Here is a 21,202-nt window from a genome sequence, read left to right as displayed (position 1 = left end):
CAGGGTTGCACGGCACTCATCAGTAAACAGGACTGTTTGAAAATTTGTCTTTATGTCTTTTCTGCCCAATGCAGCCGTTTCTGCTTGTGAGCATTGGTTAATGGTGGCCAAATAGAAGACTGTGAAGGACTCTACAACTTGATGTCCGTGGGACTCCAGAGGCACCAGCAGCTTAAAAATATCTGTTTGCTGCTATGTAATGGTATTTTAGCAGCTGCTCTCTTGATCCGATGCATGGATCTGGCTGAAATCTTCCTCAAAGTACCTTTATCTGCACAGACCAGTCTGTGCTCTGAATCAGCCACTAATCTCTTAACCCCTTAAGGACGCAGGACGTAAATGTACGTCCTGGTGAGGTGGTACTTAACGCACCAGGACGTACATTTACGTCCTAAGCATAACCGCGGGCATCGGAGCGATGTGCGTGTCATGCGCGGCTGATCCCGGCTGCTGATCGCAGCCAGGGACCCGCCGGCAATGGCCGACGCCCGCGATCTCGCGGGCGTCCGCCATTAACCCCTCAGGTGTCGGGATCAATACAGATCCCGGCATCTGCGGCAGTTCGCGATTAAAATGAACGATCGGATCGCCCGCAGCGCTGCTGCGGGGATCCGATCGTTCAGAATGCCGCACGGAGGTCCCCTCTCCTTCCTCCGTGCGGCTCCCGGCGTCTCCTGCTCTGGTCTGTGATCGAGCAGACCAGAGCAGGAGATGACCGATAATACTGATCTGTTCTATGTCCTATACATAGAACAGATCAGTATTAGAAATCATGGTATTGCTATGAATAGTCCCCTATGGGGACTATTCAAGTGTAAAAAAAAAATGTAAAAAAATGTAAAAGTAAAAAAAAAAGTGAAAAATCCCCTCCCCCAATAAAAAAGTAAAACGTCCGTTATTTCCTATTTTACCCCCAAAAAGCGTAAAAAACATTTTTTATAGACATATTTGGTATCGCCGCGTGCGTAAATGTCCGAACTATTAAAATAAAATGTTAATGATCCCGTACGGTGAACGGCGTGAACGAAAAAAAATTTAAAAAGTCCAAAATTCCTACTATTTTAATACATTTTATTAAAAAAAAATTATAAAAAATGTATTAAAAGTTTTTTATATGCAAATGTGGTATCAAAAAAAAGGACAGATCATGGCGCAAAAAATGAGCCCCCATACCGCCGCTTATACGGAAAAATAAAAAAGTTATAGGTCATCAAAATAAAGGGATTATAAACGTACTAATTTGGTTAAAAAGTTTGTGATTTTTTTTAAGCGCAACAATAATATAAAAGTATATAATAATGGGTATCATTTTAATGGTATTGACCCTCAGAATAAAGAACACATGTCATTTTTACCAGAAATTGTACGGCGTGAAAACAAAACCTTCCAAAATTAGCAAAATTGCGTTTTTCGTTTTAATTTCCACACAAAAATAGTGTTTTTTGGTTGCGCCATACATTTTATGATATAATGAGTGATGTCATTACAAAGGACAACTGGTCGCGCAAAAAACAAGCCCCCATACTAGTCTGTGGATGAAAATATAAAAGAGTTATGATTTTTAGAAGGCGAGGAGGAAAAAATGAAAACGTAAAAATTAAATTGTCTGAGTCCTTAAGGCCAAAATGGGCTGAGTCCTTAAGGGGTTAATTGTGCGATGATCACGCTTACGTTTTCATGAAATATCTAATGTTTTCATACCTCGTTCAAGGCATTGATCTATTTCACTCTTTTCGGCAGCAGAGAGATCGTTTTTCTTCCCCAGATTGCTTGAAAATGGTGCTCTGCTTAATAATGTGGAACACCAACCTTTAGTAGTTTTTCCTTAAATTGGGCTCACCTGGCAATCTAATTATCACAGGTGTCCAAGATTGTTTTCAGTGATCAAAAGAGCCTTGAGACACAATGCCATCCATGAGTTAAACTGAAAAACAAAATATTTCATCTTTGCGACACTTAAATAGAATTTGCATAATAATAATAATAATTTGGAACAGGGTGTATCTCCTAAATTGTAGATCATGACCCGCCACTCTAAAAGAGTCAGGGCTCTAAACAGGATAGGTCCCAGTGCGGGGGGAGGGGGGTCCCAGTGCTCGGACCCCCCCACAATCTAAAACTTATCTCTTATCCTTAAGATAGGGGATACATTTCTTTACACGAAACTTGTCCTTAATGATTTAATGGAAAAAGTCTGGAACATGCAGGCTTTCATTTGTGCATATTCCAGAGTCTGAAAGCTGTATTTGATTTGTTACTGAAAAATTTAAAAAGAGGACAAGCTCTATTTAAATTTACTTCTGCGGTAACTTATTTTCCCGCTACATAATTGGTTCATGAGAGTTAATTTCACAGAATGATTAGTTAGCTTTATTTATAAAATATAATACAGCATTTAAAAGAACATTTCAAATCTTTGCATTACAGAATACATACAGAATAAAGATGGACAGCTGTAAGACCGATCCAGCCAATTTCCTGATATTGGATGGAAATGCCAACTTGAAATAAAAGCAATTCTAAAGACATACCAAGTTAATTATTACTTGCTTTCCGTAGCTAATTATCTGCGAGTCAAAATGTCGCTGAAATCCATCCATCTGCAGAAAAAAAAGCACAATTTCACCTAGTGAAAACAAAGATTTTACTAAATGAACTCACAACATGGTCACATGAAATCTCCTCCACTGCAGAAAAAAGGTCGCTTACTTGCTATATAAATATATTTATTACTAACTGATAAAGATCTCTGAGGTCCTCTTTTTGTTTTCAAATGGTTCTCCTATCTCCTTTTTATAAAGAGTTTTACAAGCATTTAAGAGCTCTCTTATTTTATTTATACTTTATTGAATTTTATGTAGAGAACATATACACAACAAAAACTGGTCACATCATGCACATTACCGAGGCCTCCATGTAAAGCATGCCTCTTCAATCTGTGCCTGCAGCTGCTGTGTAACTACAAGTCCCAGCACTCCCATGGTGACAGGAGCCTCCATAACAGTGACAGATGTGGGATCTTCATGGGGGGGCGGAGCTAGCTGCAGACTGAGAAGGACACATGGTCCCTGTGCTCCTGCTGAAAGCCGGCTTTTACTGCTGCTAAAAAGCCCTAAAAGGACTATAATAGCTCCACAACAGAAGATCTGCAGTGCCATCTTGGCCCCCTGCATAGTTCCTCAGGTGCTGTGCCTCCTCACGTGCTGTGCCTCCTCACGTGCTGGACTGCTCTCAACAACTTTCACTCCTGCCAGAGTGAGTACACTTAATAGAGACTGTATACACTGCTGCCCCCTTCACTGTGTGCTGCAGTACTCAGCCCCCACCCGCCAGAGGATCGCTGGGGAGACAGAGAGGCACAGAACATCTCACTGTCAGGCAGCTTCTCCTCTGAACATCTCACTGTCAGGCAGCTTCTCCTCCCTGCTACAGCTGAAGCAAGGCTCTCAGTGTCCCTTTCCTCCCCCTGTATATCTCAGAGCTGTGCTGCTGGGGACGGCCTCCCAGCTCAGTGCAGACTGACACAATCTACCATCCCCCATACAGGAGCTGCTGCTGCAGTTACTCAGTGAACAGACCACGAGTGGGAGCTCTTTGTGATTATAGTAGACGGCAGCAGGGAGGAGTGCAGCATCCAGTAACACTCAGGGAGCTCACCACTGCCTGCTACATCCCTGTTTCCCTCATCAGTGCAGCTTAAGTGTGCTATTACATGAGCTAACCTCTGTTCAGCATACAGACAGTGTTCTACTAAGGGATCACTTACCCATTATTTGAGCAGCCTCCCTCCTCCAACTTGTCAGAGAACACACTCAAAGGAGGGACACTATTGTCACTTAGCTTATCTGCTTCCTGGACTGTTGTCTACAACCTCTCCTGGATACCAGATTACATTGCTATACAACTGTATCTGCACTGTGGCCCTCGTTATATAGTGCTGCCACCTGTTGACCAGAGACTGGTACTGCATTCTACAATCACTTTTACCAACTCCCTTTGTATTCTATATCTCACACCACCGCCTGAAGTGCTTTTGCTCAGCTCTATACTTCCCCCCCCCCCCCCCCCCACACTTGGCGTGTCAGCAGCCAATAGCTGACGTCAGCTTCTATTCTAATTGTTATTACTGTCAGAATCTGCGCATTAAGCACCACCTAACTACAATGCACTAAGTTCTACCTTATCTGCCAGAACTGCACTTGATTTGTCCATGCAGCTTTGTTTTCATCCTCTAAATCCTTAAGCCCCTCTCTACCCCTTGGGAGAGTGGAGATGGTTAAAATAGGACCTCTGAAACACAGAGATACATCTGCTACCCACCAGCAGAAAAGTAGTATCGAAGACTTTGTTACTAAGCACTTAAAGGGGTACTCCGCCCCTAGACATCTTATCCTCTATCCAAAGGATAAGGGATAAGATGTCAGATCGCCGCGGTGCCGCTGCTGGGGATCCCCGCTGCGGCACTGCGCCATCATTACAGCACAGAGCGAGTTCGCTCTGTGCGTAATGCCGGGCGATACAGGGGACGGAGCAGCGTGACGTCATGGCTCCGCCCCTCGTGACATCACGGCCCGTCCCCTTAATGCAAGTCTATGGCAGGGGGCATGACGACCGCCGCGCCCCCTCCCATAGACTTGTATTGAAAGGGGCAGGCCGTGGCGTCATGAGGGGCGGAGCCGTGACGTGACGATGCTCCGGCCCCTGTATTGCGCGTCATTACGTGCAGAGTGAACTCGCTCTGTGCTCTAATGATAGCGAGGTGCTGCAGCAGCGATCCCGGGGCTCCACAGCAGCGGCACCGCGGCGATCTGACATCTTATCCCCTATCCTTTGGATAGGGGATAAGATGTCTAGGGGCGGAGTACCCCTTTACAGGGAGATAAACGTAAGGCACAATCTCAAGCCTCTCCATCTGCTAAATATTCTACACCTGTCTCTAGAACCCGCTCTGGTGATGGCTCAGACAGCGAAATGGATAACCAGTCGCAGTCGGGGGAACTCCCAGTTTCCAGATCCTTCATGAGTGAACTAATTACCTCTGCCCTGGACCCCATCCGTCAAGACCTGAATGAACTTAAGCATGATATAAAACAAGTGGGTAACAGGGTAGAGCAACTTGAAACTACGCAAACTCATCTTATTTCTTATGCAGAATCTTCTACCTCCACCTTTGCAAAGTGCCAACTCCACCTGAACAAAATTGTCGAGTGGATGGAGGACCAAGATAACAGGGGGAGGCGGAACAACCTATGTATAAAAGGTCTCCTTGAAACCGTTCTGCAGGAATCGCTGATACCGACCCTCAAACAAATATTTATCCAAATACTCGGAGGCTCCTACCACCTCACTATAGAAATTAAGAGAGCACATCGGGCTTTGAGAGCCAAACCGAAACCGCAAGAACCTCCAAGAGACGTAATCTGCCGCCTCTTCAAATCTATGGTCAGAGATGATATTCTTCGCAAGTCTAGGAATCTATCTGACCTTTCCTTTGAGGACTCCCTTTAGTGAGACTATCCCTTTAGTGAGACTATATGTGTAAAACTTAATGGAAATGTAAAGTGTATGTTCACAAATGCCAGAAGCCTAGCAAATAAAATGGGGGAGCTTGAGGCCTTGATACTGGAGAAACATATTGATATAGTTGGGGTCACTGAGACATGGCTGGACTCCTCGCATGACTGGGACGTTAATCTGCAGGGGTTTACATTGTTTCGCAAGGATAGAATGAACAGAAAAGGTGGTGGAGTCTGTCTGTATGTAAGAAGTGGTATGAAAGCAAGTGTGGACGATTCCATAGTGTGTGAGGATTCTGAGGATGTGGAATCACTGTGGGTAGAATTACAAAAGGAGGGAAATACTGAAAAAATAATATTTGGTGTAATCTACAGACCCCCTAATATCACTGAAGAGATAGAAGGTCGGCTGTATATACAAATAGAGAGGGCCGCCCGGGCAGGTACAGTGGTAATAATGGGAGATTTTAACTATCCAGATATAGATTGGGGCCGGGGGCTGGCTAAAACTACAAAGGGGCGACAATTCCTAAATTTATTGCAGGATAATTTTATGGGCCAGTTTGTGGAGGACCCAACAAGAAGTGATGCCTTGTTGGATCTGATCATTTCCAACAACGCAGAGCTGGTTGGTAATGTAACTGTGCGGGAAAACCTTGGTAATAGCGACCACAATATAGTTACTTTTGACTTAAAATGTAGAAAACAAAGACAGGCGGGGAAGGCAAAAACATATAACTTTAAAAAGGCAAATTTCCCTGGGCTGAGGGCTGCACTACAGGACATAGACTGGGGGGAGGTGTTCTCAAATACTGATACAGAAGGTAAATGGAACATCTTTAAATCAACTCTAAATAACTATACAGCTAAATATATACCAAAGGGGAACAAATATAAACGATTAAAACTAAATCCTACATGGCTGACAAATGATGTTAAAAGAGCAATAAACAACAAAAAAATAGCCTTCAAAAAATTCAAATCTGATGGGTCAGCTATATCATTTAAACAGTACAAGGAGCTTAATAAAATCTGTAAAAATTTTATAAAAACAGCAAAAATTCTAAATGAGAGACAGGTGGCCAAAGAAAGCAAAACTAATCCTAAATATTTTTTTAGATATATAAATACAAAAAAAACAAGGACAGAGCATGTAGGACCCCTTAATAATGATAATGGGGAGGTTGTCACGGGCGATCAAGAGAAGGCGGAGCTACTGAATGGGTTCTTTAGTTCTGTATACACTATGGAAAAAGGAGCTGACATTGGCCAGGTCAGTGCTGGTAACACATCTTGTAATGCACTGAACTGGCTTAATGTAGAGATGGTACAAGGTAAGTTAAGTAAAGTAAATGTAAGCAAATCTCCAGGGCCGGATGGACTACACCCAAGAGTTCTTAGAGAGGTAAGTTCAGTAATATCTGTACCCTTGTTCATGATATTTAGAGATTCTCTGGTGTCTGGTATTGTGCCAAGGGACTGGCGCAAGGCTAATGTGGTGCCAATCTTCAAGAAGGGCTCTAGGTCTTCGCCAGGCAATTATAGACCGGTAAGTCTAACGTGCATTGTGGGTAAATTGTTTGAAGGACTTATAAGGGATTACATACAGGAATACATAGGGGATAATAGTATTATAAGTGATAGCCAGCATGGGTTTACTAAGGATAGAAGTTGTCAAACCAATCTAATTTGCTTTTATGAAGAGGTGAGTAAAAGCCTTGACAGAGGAATGGCTGTGGATATAGTGTTTCTGGATTTTGCCAAAGCGTTTGATACTGTCCCTCACAGACGTCTGACAGGTAAGTTAAGGTCCTTGGGCTTGGAAACTTTAGTTTGTAACTGGATTGAACACTGGCTCATGGATCGTACCCAGAGAGTGGTGGTCAATGATTCGTACTCTGATTGGTCCCCGGTAATTAGTGGTGTACCCCAAGGTTCAGTACTGGGCCCGCTGTTGTTTAATTTATTTATCAATGATAGATATATATATATATATATATATATATATATATATATATATAAATACTGACTACTAGATGGTCTACATTCTACCATATAACTTGTGGTATTGTTATATAATTGTTTATTGGTTTGTTAAAATTGGCCGACTCAACTGGCCTTTGTTCACCAGGCAACTTTATTGTGAGCAGATAATGATGGTTCACCTCCTTCTTCATGTTATGTGATGACTAACGCTATAACTGTTTCTACTTATAATGTCAGGGGCTTCAACGAGCCAAAAAAGAGGGGACAACTTTTGTCCCTTATCCATAAAGACGGGGTGGATAGCGCCCTGATCCAGGAAACACATTTTAGAGGCACCCGCATTCGCAAGCTCCCGACCCATTTCTACACCCAGTGGTTCCACAGCACACATCCCACCTCGGCTTCTAAAGGAGTGAGTATTGCTATACACAAAAACACTCCCTTCACACACACTGCTTCTTTCTCTGATCCAGAGGGGAGATTTATTTTTATTAAGGGTTGCTTAGCTGGCTCTTTAGTAACCATAGCTAACTTATACGCCCCTAACATACAACATGCAAATTGGTTTGTTTCCGTTCTGGATCAGCTGAAACAGTTCACCGAAGGTGTCCTCATAGTAGGAGGAGACTTTAATGTTGCTTTAAATCCATTATTAGACACTTCCTCCAGACGTTCATTTATCTCCTGTAGAATAGTATCAGCAATTCATAAGGCACTATCTACCCTTGACCTTATTGAAGTCTGGAGGTCCCACAACCCTACCACAAAAGACTATACTTTCTAATCTCCTACGCACAATTCTTCTCACAGGCTAGATTATATCTTGGTATCAAATAGGTTTCTCCTCCAAGCAATATCTTCCTCTATTGGACCAACCACACTATCTGATCACGCCCCAGTATTTGTTAACTTTTCCTTCACAAATATACCCCCCAGGCATTGGACATGGACTCTTAACAAAACTCTTTTAGATTCTGAAGCACACAGAGATCGCTTCACTCACTTACTGACAGAATATTTTGAACACAATGAAAACAAAGATACTCCATTTCCAATTGTCTGGGAGGCTCACAACGCCTTTATTAGGGAAGAATTTATTGCATTAGGTTCTAAACTGAAGAAGCAACGCTCTTCTGAACTTAATTCACTTTTATCTCAAATATCTTCATTGGAAAGATTGAGTAAGCTATCAGATATGCGATCTACTCAATCTGATCTGGCTACTCTCCGTAACTCCCTGAAGGATCTACTGAATATAAAATCTGCGAAAGCTTACCAAAGGAGCTCTTTCCGATTTTATGCTCATGGTGACAAAGGTTCTAAATTAACTACCTCCTTACTAAAAAAACGAGCGGAACAAACATTTATTTCCCAACTCAACACACCCTCAGGATCGGTAACTAGTGATATTGATCCTATTACGGAAACTTTCCTCCACTTTTATAGCTCCTTATACAATATACCTCAACCCCCTGATACTGCAACCCTGACTTCCCATTTTCTTGACTCAATTTTGCTCCCCTCCCTTTCCGAAGCTGATAAAGAAACCTTAACATCACCATTTACAGAAGATGAAGTTTCCAAAGTACTGGCTTCCATCCCCTCGGGAAAGAGCCCTGGTCCAGACGGCCTCCCTATTTCTTATGACAAAACTCTTAAACAACCTTTACTTACTAAATTTACTTCTCTATGCAATAGCCTCTTACAGGGTGCTCCACTACCCCCCCCCCCCCCAGGCTCTGGAAGCACACATTACTTTACTACATAAGGAAGGGAAGAGCAAACTTGATTGTGGCAATTATCGCCCTATTTCTTTATTAAATTCCGATATAAAATGGTATGCCAAACTATTAGCTTTCCGTATGAAACATCTTATCCCCCAGCTCCTTGGCCCTGAGCAAGTAGGTTTGTTCAATCCAGAGAACGTAAACATAACACTACTTGCTTCCTTTCTCTTATACACCATGCACAACATTCCCACACTGATCTTATTTTGTTGGGTACAGATGCTGAAAAAGCATTCGACCGTGTCTCATGGTCCTTTATGAAAGCGATATTACAGAAATTAAATTTTCCTTCAGGGTTCATATCTGCCATTTGCACCTTATATTCATGCCCTTCAGCCCGTTTATGCATTAACGGTACATTATCACCACATTTTAATATCAAAAACGGGACTCGCCAAAGATGCCCGCTATCCCCAACCCTATTTGTCTTAACAATTGAGGCCCTGATACAAAAGATCAGACAAACTGAAGCCATACAAGGTATGCAAATAGGAGATAATATGCATAAAGCCGCTGCTTTTGCAGATGACTTGCTTTTAATCATTACTAATCCCTCTGTGGCACTCCCCAGGGTGTTAGAAATCTTTAAGGAATATGGTTAAAATTTCTAACTTTAAAGTGAACTTTAGTAAATCCGAAATTTTAAACATATCTGTACCCGAAAAGAAAGTACCTTCTCTAAAAACACTAGCCCCGTTTAATTGGCCAGATAAATATATGAAGTTTTTAGGCATCCATCTAACCAAGACCACGGCATCCATTTTCTCAGAAAACTACACTCCGTTGTTGAATAAAATTAAACAACAACTGGCTAATTTTAAACTCCCCATGACTTCATGGTTAGGTAGAAAAAATTATCTTAAACGTATATAGTCCCTCAAATCCTATATGTTCTACAGACCCTACCAATTGCGGTTCCTACCTCCTTTTTTAACACCCTCCGTCAGGAATTCACTAGATTCCTATGGACTGGTAGAAAGCCAAGACTCCCCCATAGACTGCTAATTCTTAAATCCTCGCAGGGAGGCATAGGCCTACCAGATCTATATAAATATTACCAGGCCATACATCTTACAAGATGGCTGGACTTAGCCCGTCCAACCCCCAGGCCTTTATTCACAGAACTGGAATGGTGCCTCATGGATAGTGCCTCTCGGGGAGCACTTAGGTCGTCTCTTTCTGCCAGTCCTTTAACCCCTTAACCAAGGGCCCCATCCAAACATACCGCAATTACTTAACCTCAGAGTCAGGTATACACAACATATCCCCGCTAGCTCCCCTTTCAGATTTGCCCCTCTATTTAAACTTAGGGGGCGACCACAGGGATGTTTGGTCACGTTTCAGCAGGTTCACCATAAAAGATCTTTACTCCACCGAGAATGGTGATCCGGCGGGCTTGCTGCCCAATATCGCCCGCAAGGAACTTCATTTTCTATCACGCCTACACTTACGACAAACAACTAGGAAATTTCGTAGACCCCTCCCCTCGCTACCCCCTCTTTCTTGGCTTGATAAATACTACCTTCTTCCTATGCTTCCCAAAGGTATTATGTCTAATTTGTATGCAGATTTACTGATCTCTTCTTCACCTGCGACACCTAGTTATCTGCTTGCTTGGAGCACTGAGCTAAATATTACTTTTTCTAGAGATGAAGTTAAAACTATTCTCTCACGCTCACATGGTTTCTCTAGATGCGTTAGAATTCAAGAAAACTCCTACATGCTCCTGACTAGGTGGTATCGCACGCCAGAGTGGCTTTATCGCCTTAAACTCGTTAACAGTAATCTTTGCTGGCGTAATGAAAAAACTGGCTCCTTATCGCATATCTGGTTGTTCTGCTCTAGGCTTAAGCACTTCTGGGAGGGTGTTTTAAGGACTATAGAATCAATTGCCAAAGTGAAAATCCCCTTTTTTGCACCTCTTCTTCTCCTTTGGGCCCCACACCCTGCTTTTACCCCTAAGAAGGCAGACTTAGCTACCATGCTTTTAATAGCCGCTAAACTCTTGATTCCTACTCTTTGGCATCAAACGGAATCCCCCACATTGAATTCTTGGTATGCAAAAATTGATTATATATATCGCATGGAAGAGCTGGTTAGCTGGGAGCTTAGGAGACATGATGCCTTTTTGAAAACTTGGTCCCCATGGAAGTCGTTCCGCTCCTCACTCACTGGTTATCTATCTCCCCAACCACATGAAAACTACTATATCGCGCCTTTAGCTGTATCTCATTTATGGCCTTGGCTGACTATTTCGATTCATCACTCTCCCAATCATCAAGATTCTCCTGACATGATATTCCTCTGTCACATTAACACATTACCTTGTGGACATCTCCCCTGAGGTGCTTAAGTCCTTAAAAGTTTTGTTGTAATACTTTAGACAATTCTGCAATATACAAATGCTGTTATAGTTGCCACGAACTGTCTGGTTTGTATATAGTTTATCTTGTTTGTTTTATACCACCCCTCTTTTCATCTCATCCCCTGTTTCTTTGTTCCTCCCACCTTTCCTTCCCCACCCTTCTCCGCACTCACTCCATACTCTCCTCCGATTTCCTCTTATCCTTGTTCCCCCTTTCCTCGCTCTTCCTCCTCTCTTCTTTCTTTCCCCCAGGTTTTTGCGGCTTTAAACCAAAGCACTGTTTTACTCCCCTCTATTATACCTAGGAAGCTGTAATAAGCTGTTGTTAATATACCAACATACTATTACCTTACTGTATATGGTATACCACTATGTAGGGCTTATAGGTCCTCTCTCTATTATAGATTGTGCTTAGACAGGAGGTACAGGACAAGTAGGGTTTCTCTTGTACATAAACATCTTTTCTTTTCTGTACCCCTTGTTTAAAAAAAAAAAAGTTTAATAAACAGAGATTTAAAAAAAAAAAAAAAAACTGGTGATATCATGAAGGGCATTTCTCCAGTTACAGGTAATCACAGGTAGCAAAAATTCAGTTTAAGAGCATAAAATCAACTTGTATCTACATTGCAAAAGGATACTGCTAGCCTGGTAATATAGCTGTAGCTAGCGAACCAGTGGGGGAAGAGGGGTTGAGGGGGAGGAAAAGGCGGGGGAAGGGGAGGAAAGAACATCAATAACAAATAATAACAAAAACATTAAGTAATGACAAAAACATTTAACAATGGTGGTTCTTATATGGAATAGAGATGGTATGTTGGCTCTATCATAGGAGGTAAAAATCTTGTACATATAGAGAGCTTTTACAGAGAGGCGGGAAAAAGATGGAAGAGTGTGAGTAAAGGGACAGGTGGGTTGTTTAACCCCTTAACGACCATGGACGTGTATACACGTCCATGTGCCGTTAAGCAGGTATGGCGCGGGCTCCCAACTCGAGCCCACGCCATACCGGCCAACCCCACCTGATTCTTGTAGCTGAGGGCTGGCATTAATAGCCAGCATGCAGCGCTCGCCGCGGGCGTCTATTAACCCTTTAGATCCACTGTGGAGGTAGCCGGAGGGCTTACCTCACGTCCTGTGCTAGCTGTGGCTCTGACAATAATAAAGCCTGGCAGGACCAGGCTTTATCAATCGAACACACATTAACCCCTTCCTTAAAATCACCCCCCTTTTCCCAAATTCCATATAAAAAATATATAAACATAATAAAAATAAACATATGTGGTATCGCCACGTGCGTAAATGTCCGAACTATAAAAATATAAGGTTAATTAAACCGCACGGTCAAAGGATGTACACGTAAAAAAATTCAAAGATCCAAAATTGCATATTTTTGGTCACTTTGTATATCCTAAAAAATTTATAAAAAGTGATTAAAAAGTCTGATCAAAACAATCATGGTACCGATAAAAACCTCAGATTGTGCTGCAAAAAATGAGGCCTCATACCACCCCATCAAGCAAAAAAATAAAAAAGTTATAGGGGTCAGAATAGGGCAATTTTAAACATACAAATTTTGGTGCATGTAGTTATTTTTTTAAGTAGTAAAATAAAGAAAATCTATATAAATTGGGTATCATTGTAACCGTATAGACCTAGAATAAATATTTGGTGTCAATTTTACTGAAAGTGCACTGCGTAGAATCGGAAGCCCCCAAAAGTTACAAAATGGCATTTTTTGTTCCATTTTTGCCCCACAAATATTTTTTTTTTGTGAAGGTGGGTGAACAAACCCGCTGACCTGCAGGTCTGATAGGAATGAGACGGTGATCCTGGCGACACATTCATCTCCCCACATACTGAGCACTAGTAAGCACCCCATCCATATGTGGGAGTCGCTCCTGAACTGTGCTGACCGCAGTATGAATTGGGGATGTCTTCTGTTAGTTACATGCGTATCCTTATAATTTGGTGTAAATGCAGCAATTTCTGAGCTATGCAGTGAATGTGCTATTTTAAATGCTTTCTTTCTTGACAAGTGACTAACCAGCATATAGCACTTTTCTGCCTACATTATTATTTTTTGCATATGTACTTTAGCATATAGCACCTCTGTATATATCTTGTGTGCATATACCCTTTGCATTAACTTCTTACTATGGTATACCCCTGAGGATGTCCCCTGTGAAGAGAAAAATAGCACAGAGGGTCAGAAACGTATGTTGGGACTCAATATTTATACAGTTTTTGGTGAATGTCACCCTCTGATATAGGGTATATATCTATAACAATGGTCTGCATGTTACAATATATGCATGTGCGTTTATGAGATTACTCTGCATTGATTTGATATGTGATAGCATCTGGCCGTTGGTTTACATGATGCAATAGGCAATTACGCATCTATTTGCATATTTTATTGTGCACCTACTATTTTTCTTTTGTACACATTTCTATTTGGGTGTTTTAATGCATACCAATAAAAAATTAGCTTTTAGGCACTTCCCTCTCTAATTGTTGTAGTTCTAGAGTAGTTCTAGTGATTGGGTAGAGGTATTCCTTAGCCAAATCAGGTGGAGGAGGTAATAGTACAAGAGATCTCAAAGGGAAAAGTGCTAGGGCGTCCTCAATTTCCTCCCAAAGTTTATGGGCGGGTTCTCTGATCCAATCTATCATCCTGGCCAAGTGGATGGCTTGATAGTATCGTTCAGGGTCAGGGAGGTTAATGCCACCGACTGATTTCAGTCTGGAAAGAAGAAGTTTAGATAGTCTAGCCCTCTTACCCTGCCAGATGTAGAAAGACAATATCTTATTTAGGGAGAGGGAAAAAGGTGTGTGGGAGAGATATACGAAGGGTCTGCATAAGGTAAGTAATTTTAGGGATAAGTAGGGAAATCACCATATTTTTACGGCCAAACCATGACATGAAAGGTGTCGAGACAGATTCCACTTTAGTTTTAATGGCTTGCAGTAAGGGTAAGTAATTCAAGAAATAGGGATCACTGAGGTTAGTACGAATCTTAAACCCTAAATATTTTATGGTGCGAGAGGTCCAATTAAAAGGGGAGGACTAAATTAAGGCTTTTGTTATAGTAGGGCCGAGGAACGTGCTCTCGAATCACCCAAAGTGCAAGAAAAAGTGCAAACGTGTTACACTACAAAACATGCACAGAGGATGCGGTCTATCGCAAGCCCTTCTCCAATAGGAGAGAGGCCCCCCAACAAACCTTACCCTTCGCCCCCGGACCAAAAGGTACCTGCGAGGTTCCAGGTTTGATGTCCCTTTTCGCCGAAGCTACTAGGGGACCACAAATGCTCCCGACATCCCCCTTGGCGTTAGCCAAGGTGTCTGCCCGCAGAGCCAATAACGGTCAGTACCCTGCCAAAGCAGGAGTACCCGGGGTGTTTGCAGGGAGGTGCGGAACCTAATGGCCACACACACCTCCCCTAGACCGCCAGGAGGGACACCCAGAAGGGCTACCGCATCCTGACAAATCCTGAAAAGTGACAGAGTGAGACAAAAAGAAATAAATAAGTGAATGTGTGCAGATATACTGCCCGGACATTCGGCCTGATCTATAAAAATTCCTCTGATCCTAGCCAGAAGGCCGGGAATCAAGAGGTGAGTGCCACAAGGTGAAGAGATTATGGTGCCCATGCTTCAACTCAGTGAGTCCATCCTACCAGTGAGTTTCGGCACCTCGGGATCACCACTCCCCGAGGCATTAAAGTACCTCGGCTCTAGACCCTCTCAGCCTCATGGCGAGACCCGGAGGAAACAAGTCACATCAGGGCAGCCCCGTCGAGCTGATTCCTCAGAACCAGCCCCGGAACACCTACTCCCTACCATGCAGCACCCATCCCCACCAGCTCCAAACTGGTGTCGTCTGCCACCAGCATGAAACTGATAAGAACAGATACTGCACTTGATCTTAGCCAAAAGGCCAAGAAGCTTTTATTATAGTAGGAGGGATGTTAAATGCCAGGGCATAAGACTTTCCATGTTTTTTTTTTAAGTTTCAGAGTTGACCAAAGTGGGACAGGATAGACTGTAACCTAGGGAGAGCTTCAGATGGGTTAGAAATCATCACTAGTAGGTCATCAGCGAACGCTGCTAGTTTGTGTTTCTTACTTCTAAAAGGCACTCCCTGATGTGCTGCATGAGAGTTTCCATCACAATCACAAACAAAAGGGGGGAAGCGGGACACCCCTGCCTAGTTCCATTACAAATGGGGAAGGAGAGGGAGCTTGCATCGTTCACTACCACACTACCGCAGGGTTATGATTTTTAAAAGGTAAGGAGGAAAAAACAAAAGTGTAAAAACAGAAAAATGCTTGGTCCTTAAGGGGTTAAAGGGAACATATTACCTAGATTTTTTTTCCTGTTCTTTTTTCCTAATTTATTTACTGATTGTAATTTATTTTTCATTTTATTGTCATTATTATGGGGCCGTCATCTTGTCTGAGCTTTTTTTAACAGCAGTTAGTAATATGCTTTACAACAGGAGCCATGGGCCATAGACAACAAAAGACAGCAGCTGTCCCATTCAGATGAAGTAGAGACATCACTGAGCATTTTTTGTGGCTTTTCAGGTCATTCCACAGGCAGGGGGGATGCTGATCGCTGCTCTTCAGCACAGAACCTGCAACACAAACATATCAGGCTTCACATTTTACTAGGATCCTCCTCCCCTTTGCCCCAAGAAAAGGGCTCCAAACAGTAATAACACTGCTGTTAAAGGGGTACACGGCGCTTAGACATCTTATCCCCTATCCAAAGGATAGGGGGTAAGATGCCTGATTGCGGGGGTCCCCGTGTGACGTTGCATGTCCCATGGTTGCCGTTAATCAGACCCGGAGCGAACATGCTCAGGGGACTGATTTTAACTGGAATGCTGCATGCAAGATCACGGGGGTCTCCAGCGGCGGGACCCCAGCGATCAGGCATCTTATACCCTATCCTTTGGATAGGGGATAAGATGTCTAAGCGCCGGACTACCCTTTTAAGCACAGTAAAGCTGGTAGGTAACTGGGTTGGTGGAAAGAGGTAGGTCGGTTAGGGAGGAGTAGGTAGGCAATTTACCCCCCCCCCATTGGGTAGATAGGTTGCTTCAATAGGTAGTTTTTTCCCATTAGGTAAGTGCCCCCCTATAGGTAGCTTGAAATCTGTAGGTAGGATCCTCCTGTATGTAGCATGCCCTCTGTAAGTAGGACCCTCCTCTAAGTAGCTTGTCCCCTGTACGTAGCTTGGTCACTGTAGGTAGCTTTCCCCCTGTAAGAAGGACCTCCTGTAGGTAGCTTGCCAGCCTAAGTAGGACCCTACTATAGGTAGTTTGCCCCCCTGTATGTAGGACCTTCCAGTAGGTAGCTTGCCCCTTGAAAGTAGGACCCTCCTGTAAGTAGCTTGTCCCTTGTATGTAGGACTCTCCTGTAGGTAGCTTGCCCACTGTATGTAGGACCATTCAGTAGCTATGTAGGTAGTGTGCCCTATGTGGAATCCTCCTGTAAATAGCTTGACTCCTGTACATAGGACCCTCCTTTAGTTAGTTATCCCCCTGTAAGTAGCTTGCCCCTCCTGTAAGCAGCTTGCCCTCTGCATGTAGGACTCTGCTATAAGCAGCTTATCCTCTGCATGTAGGACTCTCCTATAGCTAGCTTGGCGCCTGAATTTAGGACTCTCATGTCAGTAGCTTGCCCCGTAGGCAGGACCCTCCTTTAGGTAGCTTGGCCTCTTCCTGTAGGCAGCTTTCCTTGTGTATATATAGGACACTTCTGTAGGTAGGTAGGACTCCCTTGTAGGAAGTTGGCCCCAGGTAGGTACATAGGGCCCCCCTATAGAATATTTTCCCAGGTTGGGAGGTAGAATCCCCTTGTAAGAAGTTTGTCATAGGTAGTAAGTTTGGTAGGTAGACCTTTATTACGTTTGGAAGGAAGGTAATAAGTTTGCTAGGTAGGTCAGTAGTTAGTAAGTTTGCTAGGTAGGCAGGTAGTATGTTTGCTAGGTAGGCAGGTAGTATGTTTGCTAGGTCGGAAGGTAGTAAGTTTGATAGGTAGGCAGATGGTAAGTTTGGTAGGTAGGCAGGTAATTAGTTTGCTTGGGAGGCATGTAGTAGGTGTGCTAGGTAGGCATGTAGTAGGCAATATGTGTGGCAGATGGGTTTGGAGGCAGGTAATATGTTTGGTATGAAGTTAGGCAATTAATACGTTTGGGTAGGCAGATAACAGAGGCGGCTTTAGCATAAGGCCACATAGATCACCGCCTAAGGCCTCACACTGGTGGGGGCCTTGCTCTACCCCCACCACCAGCTGCTCAAGGCCAGGAAGAACAGAGTCGCTGGCAGGCAGGGCCGGTGATGTGAAGAGTATATGCAGAGTGGAAAAGAGAAAGACCTGGCATGACAGCTCTGATTGATGAGAAAGTTCTCCTCTAGAGCGTCGCTGCACGGAGCACATGGAGCCTGGCTTGCACAGTTTAACCATCACCTGGATTGCACAGGGGCTGGAGTATTATGTAAGTACAGTACTTACATTGTTACTTATGTCCTGCCACTAACTGATCATAGAGGGGGTGGGGGTGGGGGTGAGGGGGTTGGTGTAACTGTGGCTACTTAACCCAAAGACTGCTGGCAACACTTCTGTAAAAGCCTTTTTTTGTTTAACAGATGGGTATTTCTGTTGTTCAGGACAGGACTGAAGAATTCCAGTATTTTAGAGCATAAATACTGTAATTTAGGATAACAACTTCACTGTTTTCTCACTGTTTTCTATCATTTGGACTCCTGGGTGGAGCAAGCAGCAGAGACAAATAGATTACACTGGACTAGGAATAACACTACAGTATTTATCCTCTGAAATAGAAAGTTCCCCTATGACTAGCTCCTGTACAACAGGGGGATTTATCAAAACCTGTCTAGAGGAAAAGTTGCTGAGTTGCATATAGAGGCCTTTTCAAAAATATAATAAGTGTTCTGATTGGTTGCTGTGGGCAGCTCAGCAACAGGTTTTGATAAATCTCTCCCTAAAAGGTTCATTCTCATGTTCGTATTTTTCTGCAATGTCTCAAGTAGTTTTTTGTCCCATTACATTCCACGAAACATTGATTCAAAAGCGATAAAGTCCCATCTACCCCAAACTGGTATAAATAAAAATGACAGATAACGCAGATAATAACCTTAATATAGCTCAGTTAATAATTTGTCCAGTCTGCAGTGGATGGTACGCTACTAAGTGAGTTTATATGATCACTGTATTTTCTCACAGTACAGTCTTAATATTGACTGACAGCAAATTGATAATTTTTACTCAGTTACAGTTTGGTGGTACGGTATGGTAGTGTTATTCAGTCATGGTATGGTGGTATTATTCACAATCAAATGTGGGAAAACAGACTGAGGCCATGTGTACACACTGGACAAAAATATGTTTTTTATACCAAAGGACAGGCCTAAGGGGGCGATAAAATGAGGTTCTGCCTTGAGTGGCAAAAATCCTTGCACCAGCCTTGGTCACCGCTGCCTCCTCACAACCTTTGCCTCTCACCTCCTGCAACCCGCAGTGGCCGGCATTAGTGTTCCACGTGGATCAGTGGCTCAGGCTGGCTGTTCCAGGTAATAGATGGTCCCTCACTGTGTTCGGCAGAGCATGCGGCCTAAGTGCCTCGCTGCCTGTGCCTCCTCCACTACTCTGCAAGCATATGTGTAAACTGACGACTCTGTGCTGTAACCACTGCCTTGGCTGACCCATGTTACTAATGACCTGTGATGTTATGTCACTGTTCTTGGGACATCCCTGAATGTATTGTAAGCCTGTATTGTGACATCCCTGTGTACAATAACCCTGTATTGTGACTCACAGTACAGGGTTAATACACCCAGTGATGTCAAGGTAAAGGGATAATACACACAGTGATGTCACGGTACAGGGATAATACACACAGTGTATCACGGTACAGGGATAATACACAGAGTGATGTCACGTTACAGTGATAATACACACAGTGATATCACGGTACAGAGATAATACACACAGTGATGTCAAGGTACAGGGATAATATACACAGTGATGTCCCAGTACAGGGATAATACACACAGTGATGTCACAGTACAGGCATAATATACACAGTGATGTCACAGTACAGGCATAATATACACAGTGATGTCACAGTACAGGGATAATACACAGTGATGTCACAGTACAGGGATAATACACAGTGATGTCACAGTATGTAAGCTATACAAGTGGGGAGTTTGTAAAAAGGTAGGGATGGTACTATAGAAAATAATCGAAAATGTTTGCCTGGCAGATTTTGCAGATACAAGTTTTGGCCAGGAGAAGTCATCATGGTGGATATAGAATAAAAAGTGGAAGTGAATGATCAGAAAAGACATCTCTTGTGAGATGCTAGATATAACTGTAATCACTTATATGGTCTGAGGATCCTGTGTACAGCTGGAATCTACCATTATATGGTCAGTGTATGTGGGAATATTGGTGTTTGTATAGTGAATTTTATACAGTAACAGTATTGTGGTGTTAGACATTAGTCGTGGTCATGGTGTGGCAGTATTTGTTCCTTGCTTTGTGACACAAACAACAAGCAGAGCAGACCTGTGCACATATTTTATTTTGTGCCGAGGTGCTGACCATTGTTTTTTTTTTTTTTTGTACTGGTGTTTTTGTATTGGTCTCAGTATGCAGTATTTGGTCAGTTACAGTATGATTGTAATATGTATGGTGATAATATTCCTCCTGATATACTGGTATTATTGGTAATATTGGCCTCAGTATACAGGAATTGGTCAGTAACAGTATGATGGTAATATGTATGGTGATAATATTTCTCCTTGTATACTGGTAATATTGGTCAGTATACAGGATATGGTCAGTAACAGTATGGTGGTTATTTATATGGTGATAATATTCTCCCTTGTATACTGGTATTATTGGTAATATTGGTCTCAGGTATACAGGATTGGGTCAGTAACAGAATAATGGTAATATGTATGGTGATAATACCCCTTCTTGTACACTGGTATTAATATATAGGAGTCATTCAGTAACTGTAAACAGTTACTGAATGACTCCTATATATTAATACCAGTATACAAGAAGGGGTATTATCACCATACATATTACCATTCTGTTATGGTAATATGTATGGTGATAATATTATTGGTGGGTAAGGTCTTAGTGTACTGTACAGAATTTACCATGAGGCTCATGGGATACTAGATATACCCCTGAACTTAGAGCTGCCCCTTCGCCACTTGAGATTGGTGCTGCCGTAACAGCGCAACCATCTCACAACCAATTGAATCACCATGTGAAGTCTGCAGGAAATTATGCAGGGCCTCATGTTCAAATTTCGCCTAAGGCCTCACAAAGTCTAGAGCCGCCTCTGGCAGATAATATATATATTTTTTTTAAGTAGGAAGATAGACAGGTAGCCATGACCCCCATCCCCACGCCCAACCAGCAACTTCCTCCTGCCCACCAAATCGCGACCCCCCTCAGTGGCCATCTTACCTGAGCAGTCAACTGAACGGAGGCTT

At 42.9% G+C, this 21,202-nt stretch overlaps 1 protein-coding gene and 1 pseudogene across 4 annotated transcripts in view; both read right to left on the bottom strand.

The window, feature by feature from the left end:
• SACM1L (SAC1 like phosphatidylinositide phosphatase) overlaps positions 1 to 21,202 on the bottom strand; it is a 647,794-nt gene that overhangs the window by 198,366 nt on the left and 428,226 nt on the right. For all 4 annotated transcript variants that reach the window (XM_056520232.1, XM_056520231.1, XM_056520230.1 and 1 more), the window contains one exon: positions 2,532 to 2,600. In XM_056520232.1, coding sequence (XP_056376207.1) covers positions 2,532 to 2,600 — 69 coding nt within the window. The remainder of the gene's footprint in view (positions 1 to 2,531; positions 2,601 to 21,202) is intronic.
• LOC130274632 (U2 spliceosomal RNA) lies at positions 15,517 to 15,607 on the bottom strand (annotated as a pseudogene).

Source organism: Hyla sarda, chromosome 5 (assembly GCF_029499605.1).
Source record: "Hyla sarda isolate aHylSar1 chromosome 5, aHylSar1.hap1, whole genome shotgun sequence".
NCBI classification, from domain to species: domain Eukaryota; kingdom Metazoa; phylum Chordata; class Amphibia; order Anura; family Hylidae; genus Hyla; species Hyla sarda.
This window is presented reverse-complemented; position numbering and strand designations above follow the sequence as displayed.